The sequence below is a fragment of the Xyrauchen texanus genome, chromosome 15 (assembly GCF_025860055.1).
Source record: "Xyrauchen texanus isolate HMW12.3.18 chromosome 15, RBS_HiC_50CHRs, whole genome shotgun sequence".
Classification (NCBI taxonomy): Eukaryota; Metazoa; Chordata; class Actinopteri; order Cypriniformes; family Catostomidae; genus Xyrauchen; species Xyrauchen texanus.
Window position 1 is genome coordinate 6,677,957 of NC_068290.1, and position 17,119 is coordinate 6,695,075.

A 17,119-nucleotide genomic window follows, 5' to 3' on the forward strand; every position below is an offset into this window, starting at 1 on the left:
CGTCTCGCAAGCCAGCGTCTTACGACTAATTGGCACGTGGGATGGAAACATATTTTATCTAATGATATTTGCTGCAAGTAGACTTATTGCATTGATTGTAAAACATAGAAAAGCATTTTTAAGAATCCTCTAAAAATGAGTCTGTTCAATATATTTTATCTTTGTTTCAGATAAAAGAAGATAATGACTCAGCTTTGTTTCTTGTCTGTGTCCTTAAACAGGAGGGGTCAATAAAAATGAGCCAACTCACAGCACTAGTTCTCCTCACAGGTAAATCTGTTTGTGCACTATGTACACAGCTAAAGGTCACTCAAAAGTGTACACTGTGACCTTGTGCCTGAAGGTCACATTCAAACGACTGTCTGTCTCCATAGATCTTAGGCCTTACACATTTCAAAGAAGAAAAAATATCACTTTTCATAAATTATGATTCACAATTAATCATTTGTTTCTAACAAGTTCCTATAACATTATGCACTTAATATTATGTATTGTTATAAAGTTCCAAACGTAAGTTCGGGAGGAGCTTGTTCATCTAGTCCTGCCAATCATATCCCAAGGACATAAATAAGAAGTTGCTTCCTACACTCTGATGACGATATTTCTGGCATCCCTACACTTCCATATCTCCTCTTTTATATTTAAGAATGCCTATACCAGCTGTGCCAAACCAGCAGATCACATTCTAACAATTGATCATGTTATCCTTATCAGTTGATCGCAAGATGGTTTGGCCAAAATATTAAAGCGTCCATTTTCTACACATTTTATTCAACAATTTTTTTACATTTTAGATCGTAATGAAGTAGTTAAAGAAAAAGGAGATTTTAGATTAAAAAGGTTTTGTCACCCCTGCCTATACAGTACCAAATATTAGTTTTTCTATTTCTTGCTTTAGTCAGATGGTCAAGGTGGATCTCATAGCTCAAGCCCAGTCACATGCTCGGGTCCCTCTGTTATGGACAGCATGCCAAATCTGTTTACCTTAAAGCTGAAGTATGTAACTTTTTCAGTGTCAAAATACGTTCTCCTATCCCAGCTTAATATGCAGAGACAGCCAAATTAAGCAATTCATAGGTTAATTTTCATGAAATCCGTACAACCTGTGTCTCTGTGGCACTTGTTTTTAGTGACCAATCTCAAAAGAGACATTAACATTTACTCAACCAATGCCGTGAGTTGGGGGTGGGACTATCTGTTTGTTTGATGGAAGGCAGACAGGGGTGCCTAAAACTCGTGAAATTATTTATAAAATCATATTTCAGTGTTTCGTGCTTATTTTTTCACACATTAAATTCTGAGATTACAGTATTTAAGCACATAACCCTGTTTCATTAAATTTTTCCAAGTCCTAAGTTCCCCAGATGTTGTTTCATTCCTTGTGTGTGTGTTTTATATGATTTCTTTTTTTAAATAATCTTTCAATTTCCTCTCCAGTCTTCTTGACACTCTTCAGTCAAGCTGAAGCAAGTAAGACAGTGTCATTAATTCACTTTTGAGCATCTAACATAAAAATTCAGACTAAAAACACAAATTTAGGATTTCTTTCAACCAGCAATCTTACTTTTCTCCTATCTCTTGTCTTTTCAGACCCATTTGTTTACAGTAAGTAATTATTTAATTTACATTTACATGCATTTATGAATTTTATTCAAGATTCATTCAGATTGTATCATTGTTTGTGTTCCCTGGGAATTAAACCCTTTATCTTTTGAGACATTCACATGCTGTAAGTTTGAAATTGACAGCTGACTGGCAGCTGACTGTTGCTTTTTTTAGACTATGACGGGCTGAGGATTGCAGGATTGGTCTTCACAGCCTTTCTCGTAGCAGGAGGGGTTGGAGTTCTATGTTGTAAGTATCAATACACATTTTTACCCATGGGCAGTTGACGAATGGACATAGGTATGAACTTAGGGTAGCCAACTGTCCGTATTAGCTGCGACGTCCCATAATTTGGCCGAATTGTCCCGAATTTTGCCACATGTTTCAGCGGCGAAATAAACGGACAACAAAATGCAGTGAAACTTCCCGTATTGAAGGCATTGTGCCCTGTACTGAAGCCACGAAATACTCTCCCCCAGGTCTGACAGCAAAACATCCTGTATTGAAGTGCACAAAATACTGGACACATCATGTATTTATGTGGTGAAAATTTGGCAACCCAACATGAACAAATTTTCTTTTTTCAACATCTAGATTTTAGGTTAAATGTTCATATTTGCATGGGGGAAAATGCTGTAATTGGTCATCATTTGTTTAAAGTTTGACACCACTTGTAATTACAACTTTACAAGTTGAATACATAAATGTATTCTCTCAAATAATATGAGGTCAAAGAACTTTTATAAACCTTTAAAATGCTGTTTAGTAGTTTTGGATAGAGTTAAGAATGATACATCGCAGAACAGCTTAAACAGCAATTTTATAGCTTTAAAACTGCGGTCACACTAAGCTTAATTATTTTGGATCCCGTAACAGGCAGGACATGATGTTATGCATGAAAGCTTCTGGTTTTAATAAATAAGAAATTGCAAGCATCAAATAATATAACAATTTTAAAATATACCGTAGAAACACACAGCTTTGAAATATGTGTTCTTTGTATTGAGCCAAGAGGTCAGTGTGTAAAGTTTAGATCTTCTATTCTTCACATGTCTTCTCGCCATCCTGATTCACAGGTCAGAATTCACCAACCTTGACCTTTCGTCTGCAGTGGAATTAAAAATAAATTCACACAAGCTTACGTTTCTGATCTCCAGTGTTTGGATGCGTTTGAATGGATGTAACTGGAGCACAAAGTATTATGTTGTAACTTAAAGCTAACAATTAGCATTTGACCTCCAGTTCCCTTGATGTATTTGATGCATACAGTGAAAACACGATGTCACGTCAACTACCCACATTTGCTACTCAATGACTCATTATGATTTCTGTATACTCACAGAAAGAATAACAGATTGCTCTCTTCACAGGGGGGCAGTGCAAACCAAAAAGAAAGTAGGTCACCTGTTCTCACATCATCTTTACCTAAATTCTGTGATTTATTTCTGTACATACAGACTCAGTCAAATTTGTTTTTAAGCTTCACTTTTAAATGTATTGCTCATAAGAAGTACAAGAAGCCCCTCAAAACTCATGATATCTCAGTAAAGAAATTATTTTAAATGTACCTTGTCTCTTTGAAACAGGGATGATGAAGACGCAAGCAAAATCTAAGGATCAAGGGAATGTTTGAAAGTTTTTAAACAAGAAAAGTTTTTAAAATGTTTTTTTCATTTTCTTTTTCTAACTAGAAACTGTAGATTGTTAACTAGCTCCACTTATTAACTGTACTCTATTGTATGTAAGTTCCCTACTGAAAAGACTAGCTGGTTTGTTCTGGTTTAATGCTGGTCTAGCTGGTAGACAAGCTTAGCCATGCTTTTCACTAGCAAAACTAAACAGCTAAAGTTGGTTGACCAGCATGTTCTTTCTGGTGAAGCTGATTCCCCAAAGAAGTCTTGCGGGTTAAGCTGGTTGAAAAGCCTAATGGAGACACCGGCATGCAAAACATAACATATAATGTTGACCAGCAATGCTGGTCTTTTCAACAGGGTTTTCAATTCTGTTTCAACAATTGTCAACTATTTAATTTATACATTAATTTGTATCACAGCCCCTATCAAAATTGAACTGCTGCATATCATTCTATAAATTCAAAGTTCTCTATTCAAGTGGATAAAGTTGTGGTTAATAAAGGTTCTCAGTTATGCTCCCGTAATTTAAAATTTTGGAGTCATTTATATGCCCCAGGTTATTTTGATGTGAACACTGGTGCCCCTTTTGAAAAACTAACCTTTTCAAACGCTTGCTTCAAAAGGTGGTCTTGATAACTTTAAGCATACATAGAATCATATGCTGAATTTCCTTATTAAAGCATAGGGAGGAAAGTGTTATAAAACTTTCCTGTTATAGCGTTTCATTTTTATATTTATGTTAATCTATTTCTCACTGCTGTATTATACCGTATAAGTCTTTTTGGATAAAAGGTCCAACCCACTGGACGACCAAATTCAGAGTAAGCGTAAACGACAAACAAGAATCTATCAGAGTTCCTCTTCCAGAAAAAAAAGCTCCTTCATTCAAAACTCAACCCACTCTGGACTGAGCCAACCTGTTGAGCGGATAGTACAGGGTATTGCTTTCAGTCTCTATAGATCAGATCTTTTGTCTACATATGTTAAGGGTTGTTCCTTTACAAACACATTTTAAAACTCGACCATTCAGTTTCTTTCTCATTAATAAAGGTGAGTAATAAATGCTTGATACCATTTCAATGTTCATTTACTGAAACTGAAGTTATATGTTATGGCTGATGATGAGTAGTCTCGTTCATTATGTCTTAAAATAAGATAATTAAGCATTTTTCATGTGGAAACTATGAATCCTCTGACATATGTTCCAGAAATTAGTCTATCTGGCATATAAAAGTCTGACTTTTCTACTTTAAAAATGTCCAAAAGAAAACTAGTAACTAATAAGTGCAAATTTTAAGCATTTACGTATAGAAAAGCTTATGAAAAACATACATAAATAATGTGCTATTATCAGAGCAGGTATGTGTTGGTTTTCCTCCAGTGATTTAGCAACTGTAAAGACATGCAGTTTCACTTTCTGTGTCCTGCATCACTGCACCTAACATTTGATGCATGAATACTGTACAAACTGGCCTTTACATTTCATTCGGAAAAATCCAGTTGTGTTTGGTATGACAAATCCTGCAAAGACTATCATTATTTTTTAGTAAGTAGATCTCAGCAAATGTATGTATATTTGTGAACATATGAATAACAGATATGGTGGCCATGTGTTTTGAAACCAAGTCCAGATGCACTTTATACCCTCTTTAGGCCCTTTCTCTTAAGTCATTCACAGTCCAGCATTCCAGTCTTTGCCATTTTCCAGGATAAAAGAGGAAAATGAAGCACATTTCTAATCGCATGCACATGGCCAGAGTTAGCAAACTGCAAATGGTCTACTCAAAAGTGTATTTGTTACTCTCTATAATCATAGGCAGGGACTTATTCCTGGGTTCTTACATAGTCTGCTCATGGGAAACAAACGTTAGAAAGGAGCACAAAGCCAGCACTGCCTTAACCAGTGGAAAGGGTGGATTGTGGTTTTTGAAAAAGTGACTCATGTCAACAGAACGCTTCCTGCAGCACTTTGAGTGCATGAAAAGCACATAGCTTGTTGCTCAGCTCTATACACTTACATGAAAGAAATAGTGTATAACAGTATCTAAATATAACAGAATAATAAAGGTTTCTCCTATGTATTATTTTAGGACATAGGCAGCTCAAATAAAAAAAAAGTCACAATGAAGAGAAACACTGCTCGCAAACCATTTTACTTCTATAGTCTGACATATTTACTTGTCAAACAAGATATTTGTGGGAATATATTTTTTAGGATGGGACTTGATTTTATCTATCAGAAATTGATTGGACTGTAAGAGGCAGACTAAATGGAGCCAGGCAGTAACGGTTCTAGCTTGTTTGGCGCCCTGGGCGAAGCCCAATTCAACATGCCCCCAAAGTTGTTGACGGATGTCGCCCATGCCTAAATCCGCCACTGGAGCCGGGTGGTTGTGTGGAGGGATTAAATTGTAAAAAGGGATTTGTGATGCCAAGGAAAGTAGCTTTAGAGGCAGAGCAAGTTATTATTATTATTATTATTATTATTATTTTAAAGATTACAATTGAGAATTGTAAGACAATTTTCTTTTTTATGTGTCAAACATTTTGAACAACATGCACCAATAAATCATGCACACTAATACCTGGAATGTGCATTAAGAAAGTAAAAAGTGTGAGTTTTAATTTCCTGTTGACTTTAAAAAACAAGCATTAATGTTTGAATAAGCACATAAACAATAATATATTTAGGAGTTTATTGGAATTATTTGATGTCTGGTAAGACTTTACAATAAGATACTGTACCATTTGTTAAAATTAGTTAACATCACTAACAATGAACAGCATTTTATTAATCTTGGTTAATGTAAATTTTATCATATAGTAATACATTAAAAATAAAAAGTTGCATATGTTTACATTAGTAAATGTACTACGAACTAACATGAACTAACATGGCAATTGCATTGTTATTTACTAACATTAACAAAGATTAATAAATGCTGTAAAATACATATTTTTCATTGTTAGTTCACAATGCATTAACTAATGGTATCAAATGGAACCTTATTTTAAAGTGTTACCAAATGTCTTCTGTATTTGTAAAGGGCATCTGTGAGTGTGTTTGCTCTGGAATGTGTATTCATACAATACTTCAAAGTCCATGGCCTCCTCTTGGGTTGGAATTATGTTCCTAATATAGCTGCAGTCTGAATTCCTGTCTATATATTGTGCATCCTTTGTGTACCATGTGTTTGTGTCAGGTTCTCTTATATGGGCTGGGGGTATTTGGAAAAGAAGTTGAGATCAAATGTGACTTTACAGTGTATGAACTGCACAGACAACTCATATACTTAGTAGACCTGCATAGTAGACCTTTCTTTATTATTAGAGTAGTCCTTCTAATAGGTACACACATATATTCTCAGATTAGCATATCATTTAATTTGGAATATGTATCAAATACGAATAAAGCACTATATAAATATATATATTTTTAAATGTCAATGTGAGAGTCTATGGTTAAAGCTGCACACAGTAATTTTTTGCTCATTAAAAAACTTTTACTCCTAAAGAAATTAATTGTCATTTTGAAAGTTATGTTTCAAATCAGGAATACTCACACGAAATGAAGACTGTAGTCAGTTTAGTAACTTACATGGAGAGGGTCCCCTCATGGGGGTTGTTATGATCACATGACCAGTCGAACAATCCTCACTCTCAGTAACCGCTAGGGCTGGACTGGTAATCTGGCATACCGGACATTTTACCGGTGGGCCGACGCATTTTGTGGCCAATCAGGGGCGGACTGGCCATCGGGAGAACCGAGCGGGCCGGTGGGTCGGCCACAAAGCGGGTCGAATGGGTCGCGATAAGCTAAAATGAGCCGCCGCGTTATGCAGAACGGACCACAAAACGGCGCCGCGATATGCAGAAAAGGACAGCGAACACCCCCTCACCTTGCTCAACTTTTGGGCCAGTTGCTATGTAAAATCCCAGGTCGATTTCTCTTCCCAGTCCAGCCCTGGTAACCGCCTTGATATTGGACACTTTCACTCATGGATTAAATTAATCATGGCTGACTGTGAATAGTGAATTTATACAATGGCATCTGGAACTGAAAACTATTGATTTTGAATGAAGCTGCATACACGCCGAGATGACACAAACCAGGCATCCCAACCTGCAAAAAGTCATTTCAGGGAGGTATCCCGGACCCAGTGTACAGAAAGTGAATAATGGAGATCACACTAGGGATATTTACTTTTTGAAACAGATGCACAGGGGCTTTGAACCTCATGGCCTAGTTAGTTTATCTCACAGAAATTTTGGATTAAAACTTGGCTAAAATGCGTTTAAAGCCTTTCTGCTTTTGGCGACAAAATTTGGCCTCAGTGCATGTGCAACGCTGTAAATAGCTTCATTCAGATTTTGAATTTGGTTAAGAAACCAGCAGAGGACACAACCTAGATTGGAAAGCTGCAATTAGAAGAGAGAATTGTAGACTTGAAATGACGACACCAAGTCTCTTTTTACTCATTTTGCTTTGCCAATTAAACTCACATCAAGCCAATTCTGTACCCTGCTGAACTCACCGTCACAATGCTAGCAGGCTGTGTGTGGTTGCTATGGCGTTGTTAAGCTGTTGTTAAGATAAGTGTTTTTTTTATTTTGGCGGGATACCAAGTGAAGCCGGTTTGTGACTACAGCTACACGCCTCCAGAAGAGTAGGTGGCTATGTGACCCAGTGTAATTTTAATTATATTTGACAAATTTCATCAAATTGCAGCTTTTGCTCTTCATTAATCACAATACTGAATGTTTACGCAATGAGATTTGTACATCAGATGCTGTTGTTTTTTGGTATTTGATCATTTTCAAGACTACATTAGTACAGTATCGGACCAGATTCCATTACCAGTATTGATGTCTGGACATCTCTAATTGATTTGTAGATTGTTTTGTATTTAGATTTGTTCCATGGAAGAGAGTAATACAGGTTTAAAACAGCATGAGGCTGAGTAAATGGTTCATAATTTTTGGGTGTACTATTCCTTTTAGCTGGATAGGAGAAAGTATCTTAACTTTGAAAGAATTAGACACTAACTAAAACCACAATACTTGCATTCGGAGTAAGGTATTCTCTTGCACAGACATAGTGAATGAGTTATATTCCTGCAGCTAAATGTTGTTTGAGACCCTCATTTCCTGAACAAGGATGTACAGAGTAACAAGTAAGGAGCAACAAGACAAACACTGCTAGAAAATGAAAGATACTGTTTATGTGAACAAACAATGATGAATTACAACAACTCAAAAGAAAGAAACAAGACGTTGCATTGAAAGAGGGAATGTCAGTTTGTAATGTGAGATGAGGATGTGATCGTGACAAACACTGTAAGACACAATTCCTCATTCTTTCCCATGACTCACACGCACAATGGCAAGCCAATATGACCAGACCAGAACACAACACTGTCATTATTATCTCCATACACCCTGGAGGATTCTGCCTGGCAGGAGGGTGCCAAAATGTCCTGATTGTCCAAGCTAAAAATAAGCACGTGGAGATTAGATACTCTCTCCTTTTCTCTCTTTAAGATCTTTTTAATAAGTTACATTTAGAAAGTAACAAAGATTTAAGGAGCGTTTCTTAGACTCCCCTGAAATGATTGTGATAACAGAGATAGTTGCCAAACTCTTGGCAGAATTATCTTCTCGCAGCTTGGCAAACAGCTGTTTTACTTTTTTGGAGGTAGAATGCATGCAGAGAGACAAAATAACTAAGAGATTTTAAGGTGGAAATGAGCTGTGATTAATTATACTAACCTTTTCTTTCACATTTAAAAAGAAAGGAATAACCTTAAAGAAACACGCACACCTGCTGGCGTATCTCGTTTAAACACTGAAGCTAATTTGACTTGATTTACATAAACAAATCATAAGTCAGACTGCCAGGCTATAGTTTAAAGGGATAGTTTTGTAATCCTTTACCTAGCCTTATGTTGTTCACAATGTTGTGGTGTTCTCAAACACAAAATTAGATGTACTGACAAACTCCAAAAAGGACAAAAAGCAGACTTAGAAGTAATCCATACTGTATGACTCGAGCACTTTATTTGTATGGGTCCATTAGACTGAGAATAGAGTGTATACATCATATAGACTACTTGGGTGATAATGTTATGGCACTTCTTTATCCTAGTTGGAGCTTGGCAGTATAAATCACCATCCATTTTGGTGGTTTGGACATTCTGTCTAACAGTGGGGATTTCTTTAAGACTGCAAGGGAAGCTCAGCTTCCCCTATAATGTCAAAAAAATAATGGTCAAATATGTACTATTGTGTAAACAATTTATTGACTAAAAATGCGTTAGAACACGTTCATCTCGAAGACGAGTTCGTTCAGAATCAGCTACATTACATATAGCAGTTCGGCTGACTCGATTTACTTCTCATACATTCCCGTAGGGTCAGTGCATTTCCCTGTTGAAGCCGAGCGTCCATTGACTTCAACGGGGCTGCTCTGAACGGTTTTTTTCAGTGCTCCGAAAATAGACGGTCATTGGATAAATGCTGCGATTATGTCCCGCCCACGGACGCTCAGCGTCTCTGGGGGTGAATGAGGAGTGGGCTGGCCCGGACTCCGGGCTTCCGCGTGATGATTGGAGGATCTGTCGAAAGACTGCATCTCCTTTTGATTGACAGCGAATCTGTACTATAAGAAGTCACTGAAGCTATTTCGCGCTCAGTCCCATCGTGGATTTCTCAAGTGTAGTCGAAAGACAAACTGCTGCAACCTATTTCTTTATATTTGTTTGGCGAAATTGCTAGTCAATTTGCATAATATATTTCACACAATTATACACCACATTCCTTGTTTCAGTTTTACCAAGTTTAATATATTTTGTTTTAGAGCGTTCGTTCGTTCATTCATTCATTCATTCATTCATACAAACAGTAGGCTAGGCTAGGCTAGCGTCGTACGGGTGAAACTGCGCATGATGGCAGACGGTGCTAATATTGTCGACCTGATTTTGGCGAAGCCATTTGAAAGTCTTCCTTACGAGGAAAAAATTAGAATTAAACAGCAGGGCAGATCAACACCTAAGATTGATTTAGTGCAAAAAATAGGGTAAATAAGTTTATAATGTAGGCCGAAAATGAGCTTCCCCTCTTTGAAAGACCAGCGTCTAAGATATATTGTGTTTCACAGAAAAAAATAATGCAGGGTTAGAACAACTCTCTTATATTATCTATATGACATGTCTTAATCATTAGTCTGCATTAATTTGTATGACATGGTGAAATCGTAAAACAAAGTTATGAGTTGGCTTTTATTCCAGTCTGATCTCACATTGCAATCGTAAAAAATGGGTTGACTTTTCTTTAGCAAAGGTCTATGAACATTTTATAAACTGCCCCCAGTGGCCATAGCATTAAGTGTTGTTGGGTATATGGGCATGTGGGTGCTGTTTTATTTTAACTCAGCATGTCTCTATTGATCCCATTGTTTTCCTTCTCTGACACCATGGTCGGAAGTGGTTATATTACATCATCTCGTGCTGTAGGGATGGTAACAGCATTCCCTCTGGTCTCAGAAACACCATGAAAAATCCCAGCTAAGCTCTGGAATAGTGCTACAACATTTTTTAATAGTGCATCTTTAATTATAACTGTACAACTATCATTTTAAAAATGTCAGACTTTCTGGCTTTTGAGAAGATGCTTCAAAGGTTGTCTTTTAGCTTCTCACAGTTTGTTTCCTAGCAGCTGTTGTTGTTAGTATATGAATGTTTGGTTGCTGAGATGTGCCAGGACGATGACATTTGATCCCGCACGAGTCTGTTTTGTGTTCTCACAGCTGCTATTTGTTGCTCCAGCATGTTTAATATGATCAGATGGATTGGCAAGGGTTGTGATAATTGGATTTCACCCCATTTGATATTGAAGAGATGATAGTGGAGGACAATCATTCATGCATTAAGAGGATACATGTTATATTTAGAGTATAATTTAGAGTGGATTGTAAGCGGAGTGGCAATTAGCTCCTATGTACACATTAGATACTTTCCAATCCTTACATTATTTTCCCCTGTTTTAACAAATCAATCATTGGTTTATATTGAAATCAACATGAAACACAGATTGCAACCCATTGTACTTCTGTATTTGTATGTATTTCTGGGTGAAACAGGATTTTCAGTGAGACCGGATCATTAAAAGGGGGTTGTTGAAGGGGAGGTGATGTAAAGTAAATGGGATTGGTTAATGCAGCTAAATAGAAAACTCATTTCAGAAGTCGGAGCAAGTTGTTACATTTTGAAATACCAATGAATCATGTATAATCCCAATATCGATTCTTAAATCCCAAGATCAATCTTTTACTATATGCGCAACGCTCTACTATGTGAGTAAATCCCTTGCATATGAGACCAAATTGCATGCTATGCAACTAAAAATGTCTGTGATTAGCCACTAGCTGGTAAATATTCAGATTTCACTCTCAAATGATTGAGCAGTATAGTGGTGAAGAAGCATTCTTTCACTGTCCATTGAGAGTTCAAGTTTGACTTTACTTATCCATGTAATGTGTGTCCAAAGACAAGATCCACTCAATCCATTTGTCATTGAATAATGTCTCTTTTAATATAATTTCTGTTCTTTACAGTCAATTGTTGATCAAAATCAGCAAAACATCACAAATAGCACAGATGAGGTAAAGAAGCCATTTGAGTCCTCTCTCGTTAATACGCGCTCATTCATAGATGCTCTTTACAGAACAGCTGGTCTCTTAAAGAGATAGTACCAATTTTTAGCACATATTCTACAAATCATTGTAAATACTTGAAAATAGTATTAATTATGCTTTAAACAATAAAAATGTAACAAAATATATTATATGTAATTAGCTGGAAGAGTTTTGTTTCCATATGTAAGCAAAGTGGACATTATAATTGAAACATACCATATGAATCGATAAGAATCGAATAGAGTCGAGCGCTTGTGAATCTGAATCGAATCAGGAAATCTGTATCAATACTCAGCCCTATATGTATGTTTTATTCTTTCATGACAAATTAAATTTTGTATTTCAGAATAAAACCACACCACCATGATGAAGACTTTGGCACTAGTTTTCTTTGCATGTGAGTAGTTTTGTACCTAAATGAGATGCTGGTGTGAATGTGAATGTGTGTGCGCATGCGTTCATACGTGTGTGTGTGTGTGTGTGTGTGTGTGTGTGTATGAGTGTGTGTGTGTGTGTGTGTGTGTGTGTGTGTGTGTGTGTGTGTGTGTGTGTGTGTGTGTGTGTGTGTGTGTGTGTGTGTGTCTAATTTTAACCCACCCTGAAGAGAAATACTCTCTTGCATTGGGTATAAACAAAACATGTATTATTGCTGACATATGTACTGTATCTCTTACCATTCAGAGAATCTACACATTTATGCAGGTTTGCTACTATAGACTATAAATATCTTCAAATAATAGAAATCATGTATTTGTGCTACCTAACTGTTTTGTTTTGTTTTTGTAATTTGCTTTGGTAAGAAAGCATCTGCCAAGCACATCAATATAAATGTGAAATTGAAGTTTTCACACTGTAACATCTCTGTTCTTTTGTTTCTCACAAGTTTTGTCCCTTGTGTTGGCAGAAGGTCAGCAGACAAGTAAGAGATTTTACTTTTTAAGTCATACTTTTTCTTTTCTTATGATCAAATATTGTTTTAATGTTAAATTTAGTTTTTTAAGGATTTTTTGGTTTGTTCTTGCAGAAGATGAGGACCCTTTCTCTTTCGGTCAGTCACATTAACTTTTTAATTCGCCTACCCATTCTCAATTATAATATTGAGTTATGATCGTCTTTTATGTTGTCTTTAATGGCTAATCAATCTTTCTCTCTTTCTCTCATTAGATTATCACAGACTTCGGGTTGGGGGGCTGATCCTGGCAGCAGTTCTGTGTCTGATTGGCATCACTATTCTTCTAAGTGAGCACTTACTTTATCAATTGTACAAAAAAAACTAAAGTCGAAAGCTTAGTCACAGAATAAATGGACAAAAGTCTTTTTCGTGGTGAATCTCACAAAACCGCTCAAGAATATCCAACATAGTCTCACGACAACTCGTAATAATTAGTAAAAGATATCGCACAACTTGGCTTGTATTAAAGTACGGCTTTTTTTCCCCATAGAGACCAAGCAATCAATAAACTAAATTTAAAATACACTTGATACAACACAGGCATCACATAACATCAGTGAACAAATTTGGTTACTCATTCCATATTTATTTATGCAATTCAAATTATGATATTTGTCAATAACCTGTAATATGCTTCCCTTGTCTGGTTCCAAACCAAAAATGTCTTTTTTCCCTGGTACACAAAATTAAAGTCATAGGTTTAGGGTTTGGGTAAGGGGTTAGACTTTATGGTAAGGTTTAGGTTTGGGTTAAGAAAATTCGTAATAACATTGTTCGTTGGTTTCTTTTATTTTTCTTTATCGGAGTAAAAGTTGTAGATTTTTGTATGAGCCAATTATAATTATTTATTACGGTTTCGCTATCTTATACTATTATTAAAACTTGGATTATAATGTCTAGGTCATATTTTACCAAAATAACAAAAGTAAATTATATTTACCTTAAAGCTCAAAGTCCACCCAGTATTATTTTTCCATAACTTAAAAAGTTTTACTTCTAAAAACTGAATAGAAACTTTGAAACATATGTATACAATCATGACCACTCATGTGAGATTAAAAGTTTAGTCATATCAGTAACCTTATAAAAGCTATTTTATTCTACATGGGGCAGGGGCACCCATGGTGGCAGCCATGTTAGCAGCTGAATACTACTCACTTAATCTCAGTAACTGCTGTAATTGGACACTTTCACTCATGGATTAAATTAATCCTGGTTTACTGTGCATAGTGATTTTCTTCAGTGGCATTAACTGAAAACTACTGTTTCAATGATGTAGCATCCAGGCCACTAGGTGTCAGTGTAAGCCACTACAACATATTTAAAATAATTACTGAGTGCACCTATTATTATAATGCAAAATACGAAAAAACCCACATTATCATAACTGTAATTATATATTATTGCAGGATAATTATGTATTATTAATAATCTCATTTATAAATAAAAAATGTATATTATTTTAAGTTGTCCATCCTGTCTTTTTTATTACAGGTGGCCACTGCAGATGCAAATTCAACCAGGACAAGAGGTATAAACTCAAAAATGCCATGTTATTTTTATGTATATTAATATATATATAGTGTCTAAGTCTAACATGTCTAGCCATATCGCTCTTTTGACAGGAGAAGAACAGGAAGTAATGCTCAGCAGATGCTCAATGACACAGGTACAGTATGACTGTCCAATTTACAAAACATTAACCAGGAGCTATCCATTTCCTGTTAATTGTTATGAAAACAGAGCTGCTAACTTGGTACAAATCAGAACTCAACTCTCAAGTTTCTCTCAAGCCCCAATAAAATTTCCGTTCCTGTGTTGAAGTATTTTCTTACTGAAAAAGGAAATTTGGGCAGGACATTTCGCAAGGACCCATATCCTTTTTAAAATATCAAATAGGCATTATTAACATCATAGGCATGAAAATTGATTTCCTACCTGCCAGTCATTTGCAGGTGATAAAGGGGGAGGGACATTCTCACTCTAGATAGAGCTTAATTGAAGAAAAATCTGTGTAGTGCCACATTAGTCTTCAAGAAATTTATTCCCGGAAGAGAGAGATTGTACAGTTTAAATCTGTTATATTTTGCCTATATGTTTAGGAGTATACCAGCATATAGATGCCTTCAAATCAAGTGCACATTTAATGAACTATGAACCGGCATATTCAGTTGCCGGTGTCTTATGCACATGAATTCCATCTGTTTATTGTTGCTTTGCCAGTACCCCTATGATGCAGTGGGCAACAGTAGGTCTGCGCTCAGCAGCTGGCCCATATGGCCCATCTCCATAACACCACTCACATAGTTTCCAGGATGAGTCACACACAGTCCCATGGGTGTATTTACACTCCATGATCCCTTAGAGTGGGGTTGGAGATAACAGGATGAAAATGTGTGCTATGTAAAGGTTTTATTCTGTGTGTCAGTCTACATGATCATTTTGCACCCTCATTCTGACCCTCTGTCAGAATTGCTCGGTTTTGGTGCTGGTTCTCCTTTAAGACTTGACAGTACACGCCCACTGTTATGATATGCCACTCTCCTTGCCATCTCACTGCACACCGCTACTGGGCAGGCAACAAAAGTGATTAAAGGTAAAGTAGATTTGATGTGTTGTTATGGAGGTGGTAAGATGTAAATGTCTACCACTGTGTGACATCACAATGCAGTAGGGCACGATTCATTCTGGCAGCTTGGTTTCAACAAATTCACTTTTTGCTGTGAGGAAGTTTTAAGTTCTTAATTACAGTATGTTATTATAGTACAATGACCTCTGCTATGTCAAAAGATCAAGGAAAATTTTATTCTTCATGTCATAACAACTTTAAAGATTATATTCAAATTATTCTTTGTATTGACAGGAAGGGCCAGTGAATGCTAAAAACATGTGACCTGACCTGAACCAATCAGAGGAGACGTCCACTACAACTTCCTTTATCCCAAGTGCTGGTTTATCTGAGGGACGATTTCTCTTTAAAATGAGTAACCTGATACAAAGGCTTTCTGTGTTTTCACTGCCTCTTCCAGATCATAGAGGAGACCATGTACCTGTTTTTCTGTTTTATGCCATTTTATCTATATCGTTTACCAAAGTGAAATGTTAAAAATCAACAGCTGTTTTTTTATCCTGTCAGTAATTGTATTAATTTGACTTGTACTTGCACAAAATAATTGTACGGTTTACACATTTCAATTTCCTGACAGAATTAACTAGTCAAATAAAAAATGAAAAAATATAAATATTTAAAGTTTTATCAATTCAATGAAATTCAGTTAGATGGAATTTTGTCATGAAACCGAAATAAGTAAATATTAAAAACATGCTAAAAATAATATTCGTTTTTTTTTCTGAGAATGTTTGGGCAATGGCAGTAGCTTAATTCAGTCACATATGGAAACCTATAACCAAATATTACTGTAAGCTGTAGTGAAGTTGCTGTCTAGGATTTGTAGCTGAATAATTTTAGTCTATATATAAATATATATTCTTTTTAATTATGCCATCAAAAACAAAACAAAACAAAAAACAAGTAATATTTACATCTCTATGTAGGCCTACTGAAGATAAGGGCTGCATCTGAAAGCTGGAAAATCAGCCTTTGGAGGCTGTTTACAGAGATAGGATGAAAATAAGGTGCCTGAAAAACTGTTCTGAGGCCAGTTTCCTTAAGATGTCCATTCATACAAAACATTCTTATTTAAGCTACTACCTGATTATTTCTGATGCTGTCATCATCATGTGCTTGATTTATTGTCATTTCAACCTGTTCATCATAAACATTAGAGATGTATTAAGAGTTTTTTTTACCTGTGTGTGAAAATTTTCAGTATCAATCACAGATAAACTAAATTAACTAACAGCTGAACTTAACAGCTGTACCTAACAATATTGTCTGTTCTTCTATGTCCATCTGACTGATATCATGTCCTATTCAAATGCGATGCCACACTTTTCCATTGGTAAATCATTTGTTTTTCCTCAATGAAAGTGACAATGCTTTGCAAATCGACAAAATATAATTATTTCAAACAGGTTTGAATAATCGTTTGCATAAGGTAGGTGAACACATATCCTACTGATGAGACAGTTGAACAGCAGAACATTTATTCAACAGCGCCCTCTGTTGATTGACATTTGTAATGTCTGGCAATTGTTCTAAACATCCTCTTGTATATTTAGTGTATTTTGCATATTCATACATTTAATTAAGTAAATCCTTAAAGGAATATTTAA

The 17,119-nt window shown here is 35.9% G+C and overlaps 1 protein-coding gene across 2 annotated transcripts; it reads left to right on the forward strand.

Moving 5' to 3' along the window:
* Window positions 1–1,577: 1,577 nt before the first annotated feature.
* fxyd3 (FXYD domain containing ion transport regulator 3) lies at window positions 1,578–17,119 on the forward strand. 2 transcript variants are annotated; one of them, XM_052144592.1, is made up of 11 exons: window positions 1,578–1,605; window positions 1,780–1,854; window positions 2,976–3,000; window positions 3,192–4,289; window positions 12,278–12,328; window positions 12,815–12,850; window positions 12,956–12,979; window positions 13,096–13,170; window positions 14,378–14,414; window positions 14,509–14,552; window positions 15,747–17,119. In XM_052144592.1, the coding sequence occupies exons 5-11, from the start codon at window positions 12,295–12,297 to the stop codon at window positions 15,764–15,766; spliced, it is 270 nt and encodes an 89-aa protein (XP_052000552.1). In that variant the 5' UTR covers window positions 1,578–1,605; window positions 1,780–1,854; window positions 2,976–3,000; window positions 3,192–4,289; window positions 12,278–12,294; the 3' UTR covers window positions 15,767–17,119. The 2 variants fall into 2 exon arrangements, with proteins under 2 accessions (XP_052000552.1, XP_052000551.1); XM_052144591.1 differs by lacking the exon at window positions 1,578–1,605 and having other exon boundaries at window positions 1,713–1,854.